Source organism: Doryrhamphus excisus, chromosome 5 (assembly GCF_030265055.1).
Source record: "Doryrhamphus excisus isolate RoL2022-K1 chromosome 5, RoL_Dexc_1.0, whole genome shotgun sequence".
Lineage (NCBI taxonomy): Eukaryota > Metazoa > Chordata > Actinopteri > Syngnathiformes > Syngnathidae > Doryrhamphus > Doryrhamphus excisus.
The window spans coordinates 4,003,690-4,019,775 of record NC_080470.1 but is presented as its reverse complement, the minus strand read 5'-3'; the positions used below and the strand labels follow the sequence as shown (position 1 = coordinate 4,019,775).

Below are 16,086 nucleotides of genomic sequence, written 5' to 3'. Positions count from 1 at the left end.
GAAACCGGAGTACCCGGAGAAAACCCGCGCATGCACGGGGAGAACATGCAAACTCCACACAGAGATGGCAGAGGGTGGAATTGAACTCAGGTCTCCTAGCTGTGAGGCCTGCACGCTAACCACTCTTCCACCATGCAGCCCCAAACAACAAGGATGTGGATGGCATTCATGGGAGTGTCTATAGAGGACACGTGAACACACTGGTAGGTCATTGGGGTTATTGTTCTCGACATGTCATTTCAATGTGATTTGAGACGTGAGTGAGAGAATCCATGTGACAGGAAGACAAACAACCCCCACTTCCTATCCTACCCACAAACCACTGAAGCTACAGTAATTGATTTGCCCTCAATCACTGCTCTCTTAATCTACTTACTGTTACAAGCAAGATATCGACTTGTGGACCTGCCTGACCAAACAAGGATGAACCGGGCCTCAAAACACACTCAAATTGTGTGGTTGAATCTCAGAATAAACCGAGAGAGGATGGAACAAATGAAACAAATTGTGTTTGACATTGAAGGGAACTTCAATGCTTCAACGCTTAATATGCAAGACAATTGATGAGGAGGACCCAATAGATCATAGTGAGATCCAGGGGGTCCAAGGACCATGCAACATATTGTAGCTGTGAGCATGTGTAGTAAAGCAGCAGTTTCATTGTTTTTTTCCAGCATCACATAAACTAAATCCCACAGAAAGCTGCATGACTCTGCTGTCTCAATAGCATAGAGAATCCTTCACAGTTGCAACAACTGTCCATTCTACACAATGTATCTATATATAATACATGATGAGAAGCTGCCATGGGTACTACCGTTCCAATCCTCTGTAGTTGTACTTGGACTGGTCAATGTGTCTGCCACTTCCTGTAAGAATAGCTGCAAGTCTGTTCAGGCCTGATATGATGTATGGTCTTTTGTGAGACAATCCTATAATGTCATGCACCAGAGGGGACAGCGTGTATCAGAAAGAACGCTTTATTGAAGGCTGTACACTCGCCAGCCACATTAGGAATACCTACATAATCCAAGAGAACAATGGACAATGGTTAGCATATATAAACATACACATATAAACAGTTTATAAAAGTTTGGATATTTTTCTATATATATACACAATAGCTTTCCTGCTGTATGTGCCTAAAATATAGGACTGTGACAAGTGTTTTCTACAACCACTGGCTGAAATATAACCACTCTAGAATGCAGTGTACGTATAAGCCTTAAACCTTGAACCTTGCGGTTTACACAGTGGTGCGGCTCTCCTTTGCTTTAAGGTATACCTAATAAATATACAAAAATATACCAATACGAATAAAAAAATATTTGTTTACGTTTTACCATAAGCATTGTGTCTGAGCAACACAACCAATGGGGCACTGCAATGACATCAGCCTCTCTTTGAACTGCCAACATTGCAGCACCATCCACCATTTTCTATGCTGAATGCTGAATCCAATTAAATGTTTTGCATTATGGGAAAACCCAAAAAATATTTGTTCATTTTAAACTTGTATTAGTACATGTTTGTATATTTATTGGGTATACCTTTTGCGTGTTATGAGTTTAGATGATTAAAAAATAATTAAAAAATATATATTATTATGGCGAGGAAGTCATGCTGTGAGTGATGGTGGACGTGGTCTCTATTGTGACGACACACTGCAGTGTGATGCATCACACGGCTGAACCAAAGACAATTCTGCGAATGTGGACAGCCCGTCATATTTGCATATCGATTATTTGCGGCTGCTATAAATATGGTTTAATGGAAGTGTCAGGGTGTGCGATTGCATATTAACTGAGGAGGGGGCTCAGCTGCAGCCGGATGCTGCCGGCAAACAACACAAGCCACATCTTCATGCAGCAGAACAGGTACATACTGTATACTTGATGATGGAAGACCATAGATTTGTAAATTATTTTCCCTTTCAACTGTATCAGATGTTATTCATCTACTGTTGACAATGCATGATCTGAACAACGGACAATAATGGAATGACCAACAAACTCAAATGGTCGATACCGATATGGGCAGCAGTTCAATTCACTCAAACTTATGTTATGCAATGAAGACATTATGCTTTTACTGTAATGCCACGCGATGCATTTCATTAAAAAAACACATGCAAAGTGAAACAAATATTGCAATCATGACCAACAGTCAAATAAAATAACAAGTACTATCATGAAATCAGTTGTATCACACATTACCATATACTAGTCTAAACTTTGTGACAGAGCGCAGACCTGATGTAGCTTTTATTTGGAGTTTCATGGAAAAAAACAAAAAAAAACGCATTTATTAAAAACCAAAACATTTAAAAAACTTCGCTTTGGTTCCAATTTTCTACAAGAAAAGCTCTGATAAAACATTCCACTGTTCTCAAATATTTTACTTTTTATTTTTCTTCACAAAATAAGATGAAAAATAAATAAACAAATCAAGAATAAAGAAAATCAATCAATCAGTAATAAATAAATATAATAATAATAATAAAACGGCAAATAATAAAAACTTAAGAAACCACATATAGTTGGTGGGTAGACAAATTATTTTTTTCAGATTAAAATGAACAAAGCATTATTAGAGCCCTGTAGACATGACAAAACACGACTATAGTCACATTTATACTCATACATATTGCACAACTGCAGGATCTTGAGACACATGCTAACTCGCAAACTAGAGAGCTAGCGACCTAAACGGTAGCCTTCAAGTTATTTCCTTTAAACTTAAATAGCCAAAAACATACCACTTCCTCACTGATAGGGAGGATAACTATTAACAGTTATTTAACCTTTAACATGAACATTAATCAAATGTAATAATTTTTTCTGGGTACATGATACCATACAGCATCCATATCAAACTTGTGCGGGCTGCACTAACATTAAACTAGTGTCCTGCGGGCCACATTTGGGCCGCGTGTTTGAGACCCCTGGTTTAGAGTGATATGACAACACACACAAACTGAAATCTGATTGGACGCACAAAAAAAAAAAATCTAACATACACATACTTGACTGGAAGCAGTGCAGTAAAGAGACGCGCTATTAAATGAGATTAAATGAATGAGTAATAGATTGTTGCGAATAAATAAAAACAATTTCATGGAAAAAAATAGTAGATTTTCAGTCATAAATGTAGATCAATGATTAAGATAGTGTTTAAGGCCAGCAGAGAAGGCTGTGCTGGCCCTAACTGCACACCACTAGATATTAGACATAACGAAAACAGCACTATCTGTTAATCCGTACTGTCTGGCGATGTTCTTTCTTGGTTGGTTTAGATTGACTCTTAGATTTACTCCTCAAGCAACAAAAATCACAAGTGATTGTTCCAAAAAACCTTCTTCACCAGTTTATGAGAGTATAAATCAAAGCCACCGCATCTCTCCGCTCCATTCAGCACACATGCTGCTAATTGGCCTGCAACCGCATTACTTTCCTCCCATAATAAGTTTATGTGTGTGTCTGTCTGACCAGGCCCATCCTCCAGAAGCACATCCACACACACACACACAAACACAGAGCATTACCAACAAAATGAGAATGTTGCACATTGGTGCTGAAATTTTGTATGTATGTGTGTTACATACATATACATATGTTGTTATTACAGTGGAACATCCCAATGATTGGCTGTATCATGATGACATAATTGGAACAATCTATTGTTTGCTTATTTACTTGTGACTGCGGCCAAAGACATGAGTGTTATGGGTGATATTAAAGGATTTTTTTTAACCCGCAGAAGTTTTTTCCATGTTTCATTTGTACAAATAGATGCATTTTTTTTTAGTTGCAAAGCCTTTTCTGCTGGCCTAACGAATACCAGAAGTACTGATTTCCAGTATTTGTCCAGTAAAATTACATTAATTCATTCCCAAGAGTCTATTATCATCATTTTGTAGCGTGTCCCTTGGTTGCACTGCTTCCACTAGCGTATGTGTGTTGCAATAGATCAATCTAATCTACCCAGTGCCTTCAAAATCAGCAGTGCTGGCCCCTGACACTTAAGCTAACATAAAGAGGGCTAATTCTTTAAATGGGACCTATTATGTTTTTCCATCTTTTTTTTGTGCAGCTACAGATACAAACCTGCAGACTTGTTTGACAACGTACAAGATCAATTTATTCCTACATTGTGTGTTAACCACAGAGGAAACCAGCAGTAGGTGCGATAAACAAACGAAATGGGCGCTACTACTTCTGATCAAGTAGCATTGACAGAAGCGTCATCGACAGAACAAAGACATCACACGTTGCTGCATGCATTTAAGTATACCTCTGCATATTTACAGGTTTAACAAATACAAACTTTAAAATAAAACTTGGACTAACTCAGTGCTTCAGGGGAAGGGGGGAGTAAGAAGGTAAGAGGCAGGGAGTACTGATGCTCTTGTCTCGCAAATTGGATGAGAGCGGCGTTGGCATCACTTGTAGCGGTACGCAAACACACAACATTGACGTCAACAGGACAGAGACAGATGAACACAATTCTAGTCAGAGTAAGTAATGACGTCTACTTTGCTGCCCGTGAAAACACGTCAGTACAGCTGATGTTCGGATGCACCAAACCTGGGCTTTTTATTTGCAAACGTGGTTTCATGAGGCAAGGCATTATTTTGAAAAAAGAAGAAAAAAAAACATAGTCAAGTTTGAACAAAGGCATCTAATCAGGACAACTGTGGCTCAGTCTATTCAGACTTTGAACTAAAATCATGATGCGGTCCAACATAATTAATACGGAATATCAGTCAAGAGAACCTAATCAAAATTAGTAATACTCAACGCAAGAAGAGCCATGGTGGAACGTGCCAATTGGTATTTCGTCTCCTGACACAGGGATCCATCCAACCAGTCCCACCCATGGACCAGTACGGGGCCGCGATAGGACTGATGTTTCAAAATACAGTGTTCCCTCGTTTATCACAGGGGGATAAAATCCCAAAATAGCCCGCACTAAATGAAATCTGACGTAGCCAACTTTGTTTACAATTATATGTTTTCAAGCCCTGAAGCACCTCACCATACACTTTCATACACTTTTCTCAGATTTCTCTCCTGTTTAAACACTCAGTTCAAACCTTAGTTTGAATGTTAATGACTAACCTACAAGGTTTGACATTCCGCTGTACTGTAGCGTTTTTGTATCCTTGTTATATCATATTGCTACTGTTGTCATATTTTCCCATATATGTGTTTTACTTCTTCCTCTCCTTTTTTTTTGGTGCCTTTGATGTTGCCAAACGTTTTGTCGACATTGTGTTTGTCCAGGATAAAATTTGCAAATATACCGTATTTCAGAGTCACACTGCTAGCAATTGAACATTTATGCACCCTCTACAGCACAGGAAATTAGCTAATCAAGAAGCAGAACACAATACACGTTCATATTCTGCAAAACAGCTTGTCTGTAAAAGGTGAACCGCGACATTTGTGGATACGACTACATCCATTTCAATGTAAACAAATTCTGATCTCAGAAGTAATGTTTCTTTTTTTATTTGAACAATATACAGTAAAATATATAATAAATGAATTATACTATGATCACTACAGGCAGTTATAGAAAAAAAATGAAGAAAACGCGCAAACAAACACAACTACCAACCTTTCTCACTGGGGTTGCTAAAACTTCCCAGACCAATGAGGATAACTGGGGTCCAAAAAAGCAAAATTCAATGACGACAACAGCTACTTAAAACATAGTTTTGTCACTCCCAAACATTCTAATCAACCAATCTGATTTCTGATTCAAATTAATATAAACTACCCAGAACTTTCCACAGTAGCATTGAAGCCATTACTGCCATTCCCAACCAATTACTTGTATAAGAACGGCATTTTCGGAGCCGACCACTACTAAAAGAAGACTAATGAAGCAAAATGAACGGTAAAAACATCTTGTGCTTGTCACTCATGCACATCAAACCACGGTAACATCTACCGCACTGATGTAGAGTCAGTATGCATGTTTTGCATCATGCACTTGAACTTCAACTACTTCTTCAACCATAGTCAAAGCGATTCAACATAGTATTAGTTTATGAACACATAATATTAGAACAAATGCTGTTATCAAAACAAGATCCAACAAGACCACTGAAAACTAGTCACAATAAGAAATACAGCGCATGAACGGGATCTAATCTCCTCTCTCCTCTTCTTCACCTGTTCATGATACCTGTTAACGTACAGTAGGTTATTCATTCCATAGAAGTTGTTTCCGTTTCCATTGATTCACTTTTTTCCCCCAATTATCGCAGCCGCTGTGTGGAAGGCTCTTACCTGTCAGCCCCGTTTTCCATCTTTGCTCTACTTCCATCTCAAGTCAACATGTCGAGGCAGAAGGCTAGCGCCCCAAACCAAACGAGGTTCTTGCTTCAGAAATATTCCTGTTAAAAAGGGAGTTTTGCTTCATTCCTGTCATTGAGTATTTCCTCACAGGGAGTTTTGCTGGTGTTTTCTTAAATCATTCACTACCAAATACGGGTTTATACATCTTTTAAGTTGTTTTGCATGAGAGGTGATGATGCAACTCCACAATAGAAAAATGGCTGGGAATGATGTGAAAAGTAGCCAACTACATTCATTCATTTTCTGCAGCTTATCCTCACGAGGGTCGCGGGGGTGCTGCAGCCTATAGCAAGATATGTGGAGTACACCCTGGACTGGTCGCCAGCCAATCACAGGACACATATAGACAAACAACCATTCACACTCACATTCATACCTATGGACAATTTGGAGTCGCCAATTAACCTAGCATGTTTTTGGAATGTGGGAGGAAACCGGAGCAAACTCCACACAGAGTTGGCCGAGGGTGGAATTGAACCCGGGTCTCCTAGCTGTGGGGCAGGCGAGCTAACCACTCCGTGCAGCCCCAACTACATTTCAGATAAAAAATATTTTTGAAAGCTTTTTCCAAATAAATCATAATAGGAAGTCAATTGACTGTGTATTAATAAGAAAAATGCTATACAAGGTCAATTTCAAATAAGTTCTATCCGTTTGGTGAAGACTGACATAATTTCACACCCTCTATTTCTTCAGGCACATTTTTCATGTAAAAGCCAACAAAATCATGTTGCATCTCGTAAGATGTTTGTTCAAACACGTAAACAGCTTTTTGCTTGTGTAAGCGTCAGGATGCACGAGGTAAAATAAACCTGTTGGGTCAAAGAGCTCCGGTTCCCCAGCTCCAATTGAATCTGTGTCAGGATTTTAGTGCAGGTACAGCCGTCACACCGCAGGCAACACAATGAAAATAAAAATGTCCTGTATGTCCTTTGTATCCATCGACCCACTACTCTAATGTCATTTAAGGCTTTGCTCTGTGTCCGGGTCACTGTAAAATTGAATTTCATGAGAAGTGCACTTTTTTTCCCCAATGGAATAAAATGTTAGTGCATATGAAAAATAAACATGACTTGCAGTATTTTAGGCCAGTGCTTCCCAACATTTTTTGTCGTACCAATAGTACCCCCCCTCCCTCATAAACAGGTTGATAATTCTCCAAAAGTAAAATGCACCACAAGTATTATGATTTTGGTGTAACTGTGCCACAGGTTATTGTGTCCCTGGGGAAACTAGTTGTAGCACAAACATTCTACTTTATTGTTTGGCTTAAAATTAAATGACTGCAAATATTGACTTATCAAATGCTCACATACCACTAGTAGTACGCATACCCCTGGTTGGGAATCACTGTATCAGGTGACTGAAGGTTATAATACAAATGATTAATCAGACATAATGCGGGTCAATTGTGCGAAGCGTGTTTGTGTGTATACCCTGAAAGGTGCAGTCCTGGTGTTGCGCCAGCGTCTTCAGGGCCTGAGGTAGAGAAGGTGTGGATGCTTCTCTGACCACGAGCGCTTTTTCCTCCTCTTTCTGTGTCAATGAAATGTTCTACGGAAACATTGATATTTTACAAATACTAACATTTGACCAAAGAGTGAAATAATTGTGGCTATTAAGTGGTTGCCTGTCGATGGACTGAAGCAAGCAGTCGCAGTGAGGCCGGCAGTCATACCTGGATATTGACGCTGAGGCCAATGTCCTCAATAAACTCTAAGGCAGGCGGCTCCTCGGCTTCGAGCTGTAACAGAAAGAATATTTTCATACAATCGTCTATTAAAACAATAATAATGATTCAAAATGGGGGGGGTGAAGCGTGTAGGATTACCTTTGGTGCAGCCATGGATGACTGGTGAAGTTTTTCTGCTGGTTGAAGGCTGAAAGTGGCCTCCTCTTCAACATCAGGCAGGTCAAATGTGCCCTCCCCCAGGTACAGACTAACAGGGGTGACCTGGACACACAACTGGACAATACATGAGATGTGAGTGCATGGACACCACCAGGTACCACATGCACTATTTCACTCAGTTGGCAGAGGATTGACACACAAGCTGCACAAGCTTTGAGGACTGTTTAAATGACTCACTGCTGCACTGGCTGAGGGGCTGCAGGCCACCCCATATCCCTGCCTCATGAGGACCTGGTGGACGTAGATGTCTTTGTCGGTGTGGGTGTCACACAGGTAGAGCTGGAGCACATCTTCAGTGTAGCAATTCAGAGCGGCCACTAGGGTGCGATGACTGCAAAGTTTGACAAAGGAAGCGGTGGCCTCTGAAGTCCAAACCCCCTGCAATTGAGAAGACCTCCAGCTGTGTGAGCTACCTGCAGCTTGATACTTTCCATTTATTCCTATTGTCAAAACATCCTGCCAGCAAATATAACACTAAAATAACTTTTGGATTGTACCCAATTCAATTAATTTACCAGCTGATGTCTATGAAAGGGAAATGCTAAATGTTTTATGAAAGATGTGACACTATAAACACTTTTTATTTCTAAAGTCAAATGCTTTCTTAAGTGATATATGGCCAATATATGCAGGAAATTCCAAATCCAATCGGTCAGTGGGATGTAAGCCAGAGACAACATTGTCAGGATGATGACAATACAAAACCCTGCTTCTATGTATAACTCGGAAAGCTTACAGTTGCTGGTTTAATTCCAGCTAGTGATGACGGGACAGCTTGCGCTGGGACAGCGGAGAAACTTGACCTGAGAGGAAGAGAGAAGAAAAGCTGTAGCTTTGTAACAATAACTGTTTAAACACTTATCTTATAAACGATGCCAACTTGAGAAACTTCAGGTCTGCTGTGTTCACAGTGATCATACTGCCAATGTCAACGAGGTACACCTCAACCCTGGTGGGGCTGAAAACCTGATGAATCACTCCCCGGTAGAAAAACATGGACTTGGATGACACACAGACGACCTGCCCCCGTCTGACAAATTGCTTTGGGAGGCGGTAGCGATCTGAGATTTCAGGAGAGGAGTAACATCGTCTAGAAGTTAACAAAGAAGACCGGTGCTGAAAATGAAGCTCATCTTTGATTTTGGACTCCCTAATCCTCCACTTACCTCATCTCAACCATCATGTCCTCGAAAGCTTGGACCTCCTCGCTGTCACTGAAGTGGATATAGAAAAGCCCTGGAGACTCCACTTGTTCCACACTGACTTCTACCAACACTCGAGTGGCATGCTGAGTCGGCTGTTTAAGGTGTTGACTCTGCAGGGCATCCAGCGGGACAGTAGTGCTGCAGTAAACCTTAACGGCAGGGCACATCTCGGACAGCTAAAAACAAACGTAAAGACCAAATAAAGCAGAATGTCTATAATCTTTCCATACAACTACATTTGACCCTATAAAGCATACATTTGCATTACTACATAGCATACTAGCATTGTCTTTGATTGCCTATTTAAGATAAGTATAATGTTTACCCGGGCGGTACGGCGGTGGTAGTGGTTAGCACGCAGACCTCATAGCTAGGAAACCAGGGTTCAATTCCACTTGCATGTTCTCCCCGTGCATGTGTGGGTTTTCTCCGGGTACTCCGGTTTCCTCCCACATTCCAAAAACATGCTAGGTTAATTGGCCACTCCAAATTGTCCATAGGTATGAATGTGAGTATGAATGGTTGTTTGTCTATATGTGCCCTGTGATTGGCTGGCGACCAGTCCAGGGTGTACCCCGCCTCTCGCCCTAAGACAGCTGGGATAGGCTCCAGCAACACCCCCGCAACCCTCGTGAGGAAAAAGCGGTAGAAAATGAATGAATGAATAATGTTTACCCTTTCTTGGTTCATAGAATGGTTGCTGGTCAATGGCTTTTTAACCTGGTCCACCGATACAATGTGATTGTCATCTTCCACTTCGCCTTCCCAAAGAGACTCTCCAAAGTGGCACCCATGTGACTGATTTATACCATCAAGCTGTCCTTTGATGAATAGATCGACATGTTTGATTCAAAAAGTGTCGCTTTCAGCTGTCATCTTCCATCAATGAGATGCACGCATCTACCTGAATGGGAAAGTTCACCGTCCTGAATGTTCTTTACGATCCAGTGGTGTCCACCGTCACTCTCTGCGGGTTGCAGGTGGAAGATGTCGCCCATGGCGTCAACTAGCTCGGTGACACTGACAAAGCCGTGCTCTTTGAGTGGCAAGTCTTCACCAAAAAGCCTCTGAAAAATAAGAAGCGACATGAGACATGCTGAATGAGCTCAGTTTATAATTTTATAATACTTTGCACTTGACTATGTTCTTATACGGATGTTTGTGCCACATACAAAATGTGCAGCCTTCAAATTTGTATTGTTGGCAAAATATAATTATTTTAAGTGGATTCTTATTTGTGACTTTATTTTACAATATGTGCCCTGCAAATGTGGTGTACCCCGCCTATTCTTAATATTATTATTATTTAATGTTTTATTGGGACTGTTTCCTGTGAAACTGTGATTCTTACCTTATATTCTTCAGGTAGATCGTGGACTGATAATCCACAGTCACTTTGGCTGACAACCTAAATCATGAAAAGTTTCATATGAAAGACTAGTACTACTACTACTACTGCTACTGCTATGTATTTGATAGGGATGACAGAATCAAAAACAACAAGAAATCCTATTCTGAGCATATTCACTTATCGGGGTCAAGTCTGGAACCAATTAATCGTGATAAATGCGGGCTTACTGTATATTACATTATACATATTACACATACATGTACAGAATAAAAGGAATAAATGAAAAAAATAAATGAAAAAATGTCACAAGTGATGTTTTCAGATAAGGTCTTTCTCAAACAGTGGCTAACTGTGATCACAATAAAAGTTATAATAAAAGTGTTCTGAATGAAAAGTGTGAACAAACCTTTAGCAGCTTCTCTTTCAGCTCATGATTTATAGTGCCAGCAATTCCATTCTCAACAATTTGCTGGCGAAAGTCCTCTTCCAGCTAGAATTAGAGAGAGAAGAGTGAAGGGTGAAAGTGCTATGAATAAAAATGACTGCACAAGACCGATATTGTTCATCAGGTTAGTATGCCAAATTTCTAAGTGAACACACCTTTAGGAAATGTTGATGAAAGAGACTTTCCTGGCAGGGCTTAGATTCCGATTCTTGGTTCTGCTCAATCACTTGCGGCTTAGGAATGGAATTTGTTGACTCAGCGTGGGCAGAATTCCCGGTTAAATGTGATGGCACATCCACTAGAAGGAAGCAGAGGTTTTTGTTTGTCGCTTATCAGTCTGATTGTGTTTTTTTCATCTGGCTTTCAGATTAATTAAGTACAGAGTACAGATTAATTCCAGCATTTCCAAAGCAATCTTTCTCACTTTAATACCTTGAGATTTAGTTGGGATCGGGACTCTTGTATTAGCTGTGGGAGTAACCGCCTTGGCTGCGTCAGTGCTGCTCAGTTGGGCATCGTATGTTCTCAGCAGGGGTTTGGGTAGCATTTGGTCTTTCAGGGACAGGATGGAGCCAAACCTGCCGTGCTGGAACAGGACTAGATCGTCAGCAGCTTGCAGCATCTCACCGGTAGAGTAGAAGCCGTAATCATGGACACGCAGAGGGTAGCCAAAGCATCGCAAAAAGCAATTATCCAGTTCTGACAGCTTTAGAGGACCCTGGAACATCAGAAAGATTGGAGTATTTCTGAGTAGATCTCAGTGTATAGACTGGTCATACAGTAAACCTCTGATATATCGGACTCGGATATATCGGAAATTCGCTCACAACGGACAGATAAAAAAGAACCAATTTTTCTGTAATGCATTTCCAATAAAAATTCATTGCATATATCGGATTTTTTATAACGGATTTCACCTATTTCGGACAAAATCTCCAGTCCCGTTCCAATGCATTTCCATTAAATTTCCCCTGCATATATCGGATGGCCGCATCGTGGCGCTCCGATTCGCCGAATCGTGACAGGCCGCTATACAACGTCATTTGCAGCGTTTGCAGCGTTGCCTGCGTGTCCAGGTATACCGGATATAAATCCGATATATGCGTAAAACTGACATTTTCCGGTATACGCATATAACGGATTTCGCTTATATCGGACAAAACCAGTGGGAACAATAGAATCCGATATATCCGAGGTTTACTGTATATCTCATCTCGTTTCATATTATCCACATACTGTATTGTATATAACTCGGGGAAAAACTGTTGATTTTGTTAATACTTGGGTTGTTTATATTGTTTATTTTTCTATATTGTGTATTTTGTACTGCTTAACTGACTCTGTACTGGCATAACTTAATCTTAATCTTATTTGTGATGGTGCAATATCTGGATTGATATTCCATTTTGGGTGGGGATACAACTGTGGAAGCACAACTAAATAAATAATAACGCTGTGGTCATACCTGGGAGAGGAGGAGGCGTAATTTTGCCCTCAGCTGGGGGGGGAGTGCCGGGGGAGCACTACCCCGTCTGGGAAGAATCACTGATGGTGGTTGGTAAGAACTGCGGTGTGAAAAGAACTTTTTTTCTTTTCTTCTCTTATCCGCATTGGATGTACGCTGCTTAGCTACCAGCTGCTCAATATTTCGGGTGGACTCATCACTCACAGCTGTGGAGGCAGAGGAAAGCGTTTCAACAAGACTTGTTGAGGTGTTTAATTCAATTATTCAAAGCATTACGAAGAGCAAACATATTTAATTTACCTTTCAAGAATATGCTGCTATCCTCTCTGAAGTTGACTGACACCACATCAGGCATGTTGGTTACCAGATCCATGACGTTTCTGAAGCCCAGGCGTTTGAGAGGTAGAGGATGACCTAACATGGTGTTGTAGTCCCGTCTGAGTTGGTCAGGGTCCAAACCCATTTTAGATGAAATGAGTAAGGAGCGGACATCCTTCTTAAGATTTGCCAAAATGTTGTCCTGGTTCATCTTATCTGATGACGTCTGTAGAATAGCAGGAGACAATATCACCTCGTGGAACCTCGTTTTTCGACATTAATCTATTCCAAAATATTAAACCCAAAACCATCATCGTTTTTATCAAAGACGTGGGACTTGCAATTTTTTTCAGCTGTCCTAAATTTAAAAAAAAGGACAAATTCACCTGTCACTCAGAAATACGCAATGCGCCTGAATGCCTCAACAGCACAGCAGAGTTATTTATCATCCTGTGTGTGTTCTGTAAACAAATAAACCACCTACATACACATAAGGATTCCCCTGCAGACTTTCCCTACAAACTATTATTACACTAAAATATGCATATTTAAGCAATGATACATATTTTTCCCTAAACACTGATAGGTATTATACTACACTAATGTTTGGGGAGACACAATCATAGGCTTACAGTAACACTTAAATGGCTTAGTTACACTTTCTATAATGAGTAATATGAGTGTAAAGGTGACTATAGGGATGCTATTTCATGTCTAGAGGGCTCTAACAATGTCATGTATTTAGGAAGTTGTAAACATGTTTTCTACTGGATTGTTGTACAATGTTCTGGGCCTTTGTGCTGGAGGACACCAAGAAGTGGACTGAAAATATATACTCAAAGTATATATGTGGTCTATTCTCAAATAGCTTGGTTATTTTTTTACTGTTTGTATTATTAAGCTGTATAAATTAATATCTTTGTATTAACTGAGCATGACTTATTGCTTGAACAATGTTGAAATCCACTTAAAGAGACTATTGAATACACAACATGTATGAACACAATAATTCATCATCATTGGGTGCTATAAGGCTTTGGGGCAGAGTTAAATTAAACAAAATAAACAATCCAATCTATAGGCTACATGAGATGTCTGAGATGAAAACGTAGACACTGGTAAACAATATAAAAAAGGCACAAAAGAGGACAAAATGGCTGTTATCAAAGTAAACACGTGATTATCATATATGCTGATTGGAAATGGATCAGGCCTACTTCTAATGTAGCTGAAACTATACGCCAAACGTGACATTTTCGTGGAAAAATTACAGCGAAAATAACAACGTTCTTTAAGTAGACAAAAAACGTTTTAATGTTCTCTGGGACAGGTAAATATTATGTCGACAACCGCTATTATGAAGGCCCCCACGAACCATTAGCTTATAGCTTCACAACTACATAAATATTTGCTACTTGATTCGGTTTCAAAAATATCAATAATTATGTTCCATAATACTTTATCAAACTTATTCAAGCGTGCACAATCGTATCAATAATTGTTTTGTTCGCATGTTCATCTTCGCCATCGACATGCTAACCTACCTGTCAGTGTGTGTTGAGCAAGGACACTAGACTTAATAGGGCCTGCCAATTACACGCAAATGAATGGAACAGAGTATAGTACGCTATGGCGCGGGAAATCCGCCATAATGGTGAGCACGAGAGGTGGGCGGGGTTAGGCTGACAACAAGTGGTCAATGTATTCACTAGCTTTGAGCTAAATAAAGTTACACGCTGTGCGTAAAACCTTGGTGAAATAGATTAATATTATCTACTGAAGATGAATAATTTATTTGTAACCATAGAAACGTGTAAAAAAATACTACATAAATATGACTATACACGTTGATGTCAATAAAAACCTGACACCATCATGTCTACATTGGTTTTAGTGTCCTTGTTACATGACTAGACGAGTGGATCGATCCACATACCGATAGCATCGATACCAGGGACAACACTGACATCAAGTCACCAAAATAGACTCTGAAACCATTTCATTTGTCAGCAAATGCATGCTGAGATTTGCGGTGCACTTTGATGGTTCTGCTGACTGCGCTGTGTTGTGCTTGAGTTTGATTTTCTGTCAAAGATGAGCTCAGCTTTCCAGTGGAGTTACAGCAGCGTCTGGCAACCGAGGCCAAGGCAGACACACAACAACAAACCACATCAGTGGAAGACACCTTCTAAGACTTGTGTAACTTTAATTACTTAAATACAATCGTTATCTTCCTGCACCCCTTTGAGCATTAATTCAACAATGTACATAGACAATACACTAATACAATTACATCAAACATAAAGGTGCTGTTTAGCTTGGTTAGGTACTGCACTGGGGCACTAACTTCCGAATGTGCTGCGAGCATTGAACCCACCGTCTTCCTGCTCCATCACTGCAAGCCACGCCCAAGTAACAGGCATTAGTTATGGTTGTTGTCAGGTCATAATAGCGATTTGGCAAAGTTTAGCTATACTAGCCTGGATGGAGTGCAGCCCAAATGCTTAGTGTGGGAGCAAGCATGACAAACAAGGAACCGACCAACCCAGCCTTCTCTCATTTGGCTACATTAATATTTATATTGATTTAAATTGGTAAAATTGCATTCAATTGCAAAAAGAAAGCTAAGTGAAAAATCATGTTTACTTGCATCCTTTGTTCCACCAGACCAGATTAAATGTACTTATACGCCTGTGAGATTGTTTATTCTCATGTGACACATCAGACTTGTTTTTACTCCCCTGCAGATAAAAGCTGCAGACGGAGAAAGAACTGCTTGGGAGACTTTCAGGTCATCCTTAAATCTTCTTCTTTGTCTTCTTCCACCAGATCTCCTCCATCTAATTCAGCCTGATATCACTTCTCTTCAGGAAACAGATTCACCTATGATGTAACCAACTATTTATTCCTTAATATATAATAATTATTAAGGCGTATTATGGTTAAAATTAGTTAAATTCATTCATTTCACAAGTGAATTTTTTTTTATAACTTTAGTTAAATTCGAAAAAAATGATCCCCG

The 16,086-nt window shown here is 40.0% G+C and overlaps 1 protein-coding gene across 4 annotated transcripts; it reads right to left on the bottom strand.

Annotated features, from left to right (window-relative positions):
- Positions 1 to 1,526: 1,526 nt before the first annotated feature.
- Positions 1,527 to 14,749, bottom strand: LOC131129139 (tudor domain-containing protein 5-like). 4 transcript variants are annotated; one of them, XM_058072334.1, is made up of 18 exons: positions 14,609 to 14,749; positions 13,047 to 13,290; positions 12,747 to 12,952; positions 11,714 to 11,999; positions 11,437 to 11,579; positions 11,243 to 11,326; positions 10,837 to 10,893; positions 10,390 to 10,552; positions 10,161 to 10,306; positions 9,447 to 9,661; positions 9,161 to 9,370; positions 9,017 to 9,083; positions 8,458 to 8,658; positions 8,200 to 8,334; positions 8,047 to 8,112; positions 7,805 to 7,904; positions 6,300 to 6,406; positions 1,527 to 6,195 (listed from the first exon to the last, which is right to left on the bottom strand). In XM_058072334.1, the coding sequence occupies exons 2-17, from the start codon at positions 13,273 to 13,275 to the stop codon at positions 6,327 to 6,329; spliced, it is 2,388 nt and encodes a 795-aa protein (XP_057928317.1). In that variant the 5' UTR covers positions 13,276 to 13,290; positions 14,609 to 14,749; the 3' UTR covers positions 1,527 to 6,195; positions 6,300 to 6,326. The 4 variants fall into 4 exon arrangements, with proteins under 4 accessions (XP_057928317.1, XP_057928318.1, XP_057928315.1 ...); XM_058072335.1 differs by having other exon boundaries at positions 7,805 to 7,922; positions 11,714 to 11,867; XM_058072332.1 differs by having other exon boundaries at positions 1,528 to 6,195; positions 7,805 to 7,922.
- Between the last annotated feature and the right edge of the window lie 1,337 nt (positions 14,750 to 16,086).

Coding starts and splice junctions, on each gene's coding strand:
- LOC131129139 (XM_058072332.1), bottom strand. CDS start 13,275: ATGAACCAGGACAACATTTTGGCAAATCTTAAGAAGGATGTCCGCTCC. Junction 11,580..11,713: donor GATCCCAACTAAATCTCAAG/GTATTAAAGTGA, acceptor GCTTCCTTCTAG/TGGATGTGCCATCACATTTA. Junction 7,923..8,046: donor GCCTCAGCGTCAATATCCAG/GTATGACTGCCG, acceptor ATGTTTCCGTAG/AACATTTCATTGACACAGAA.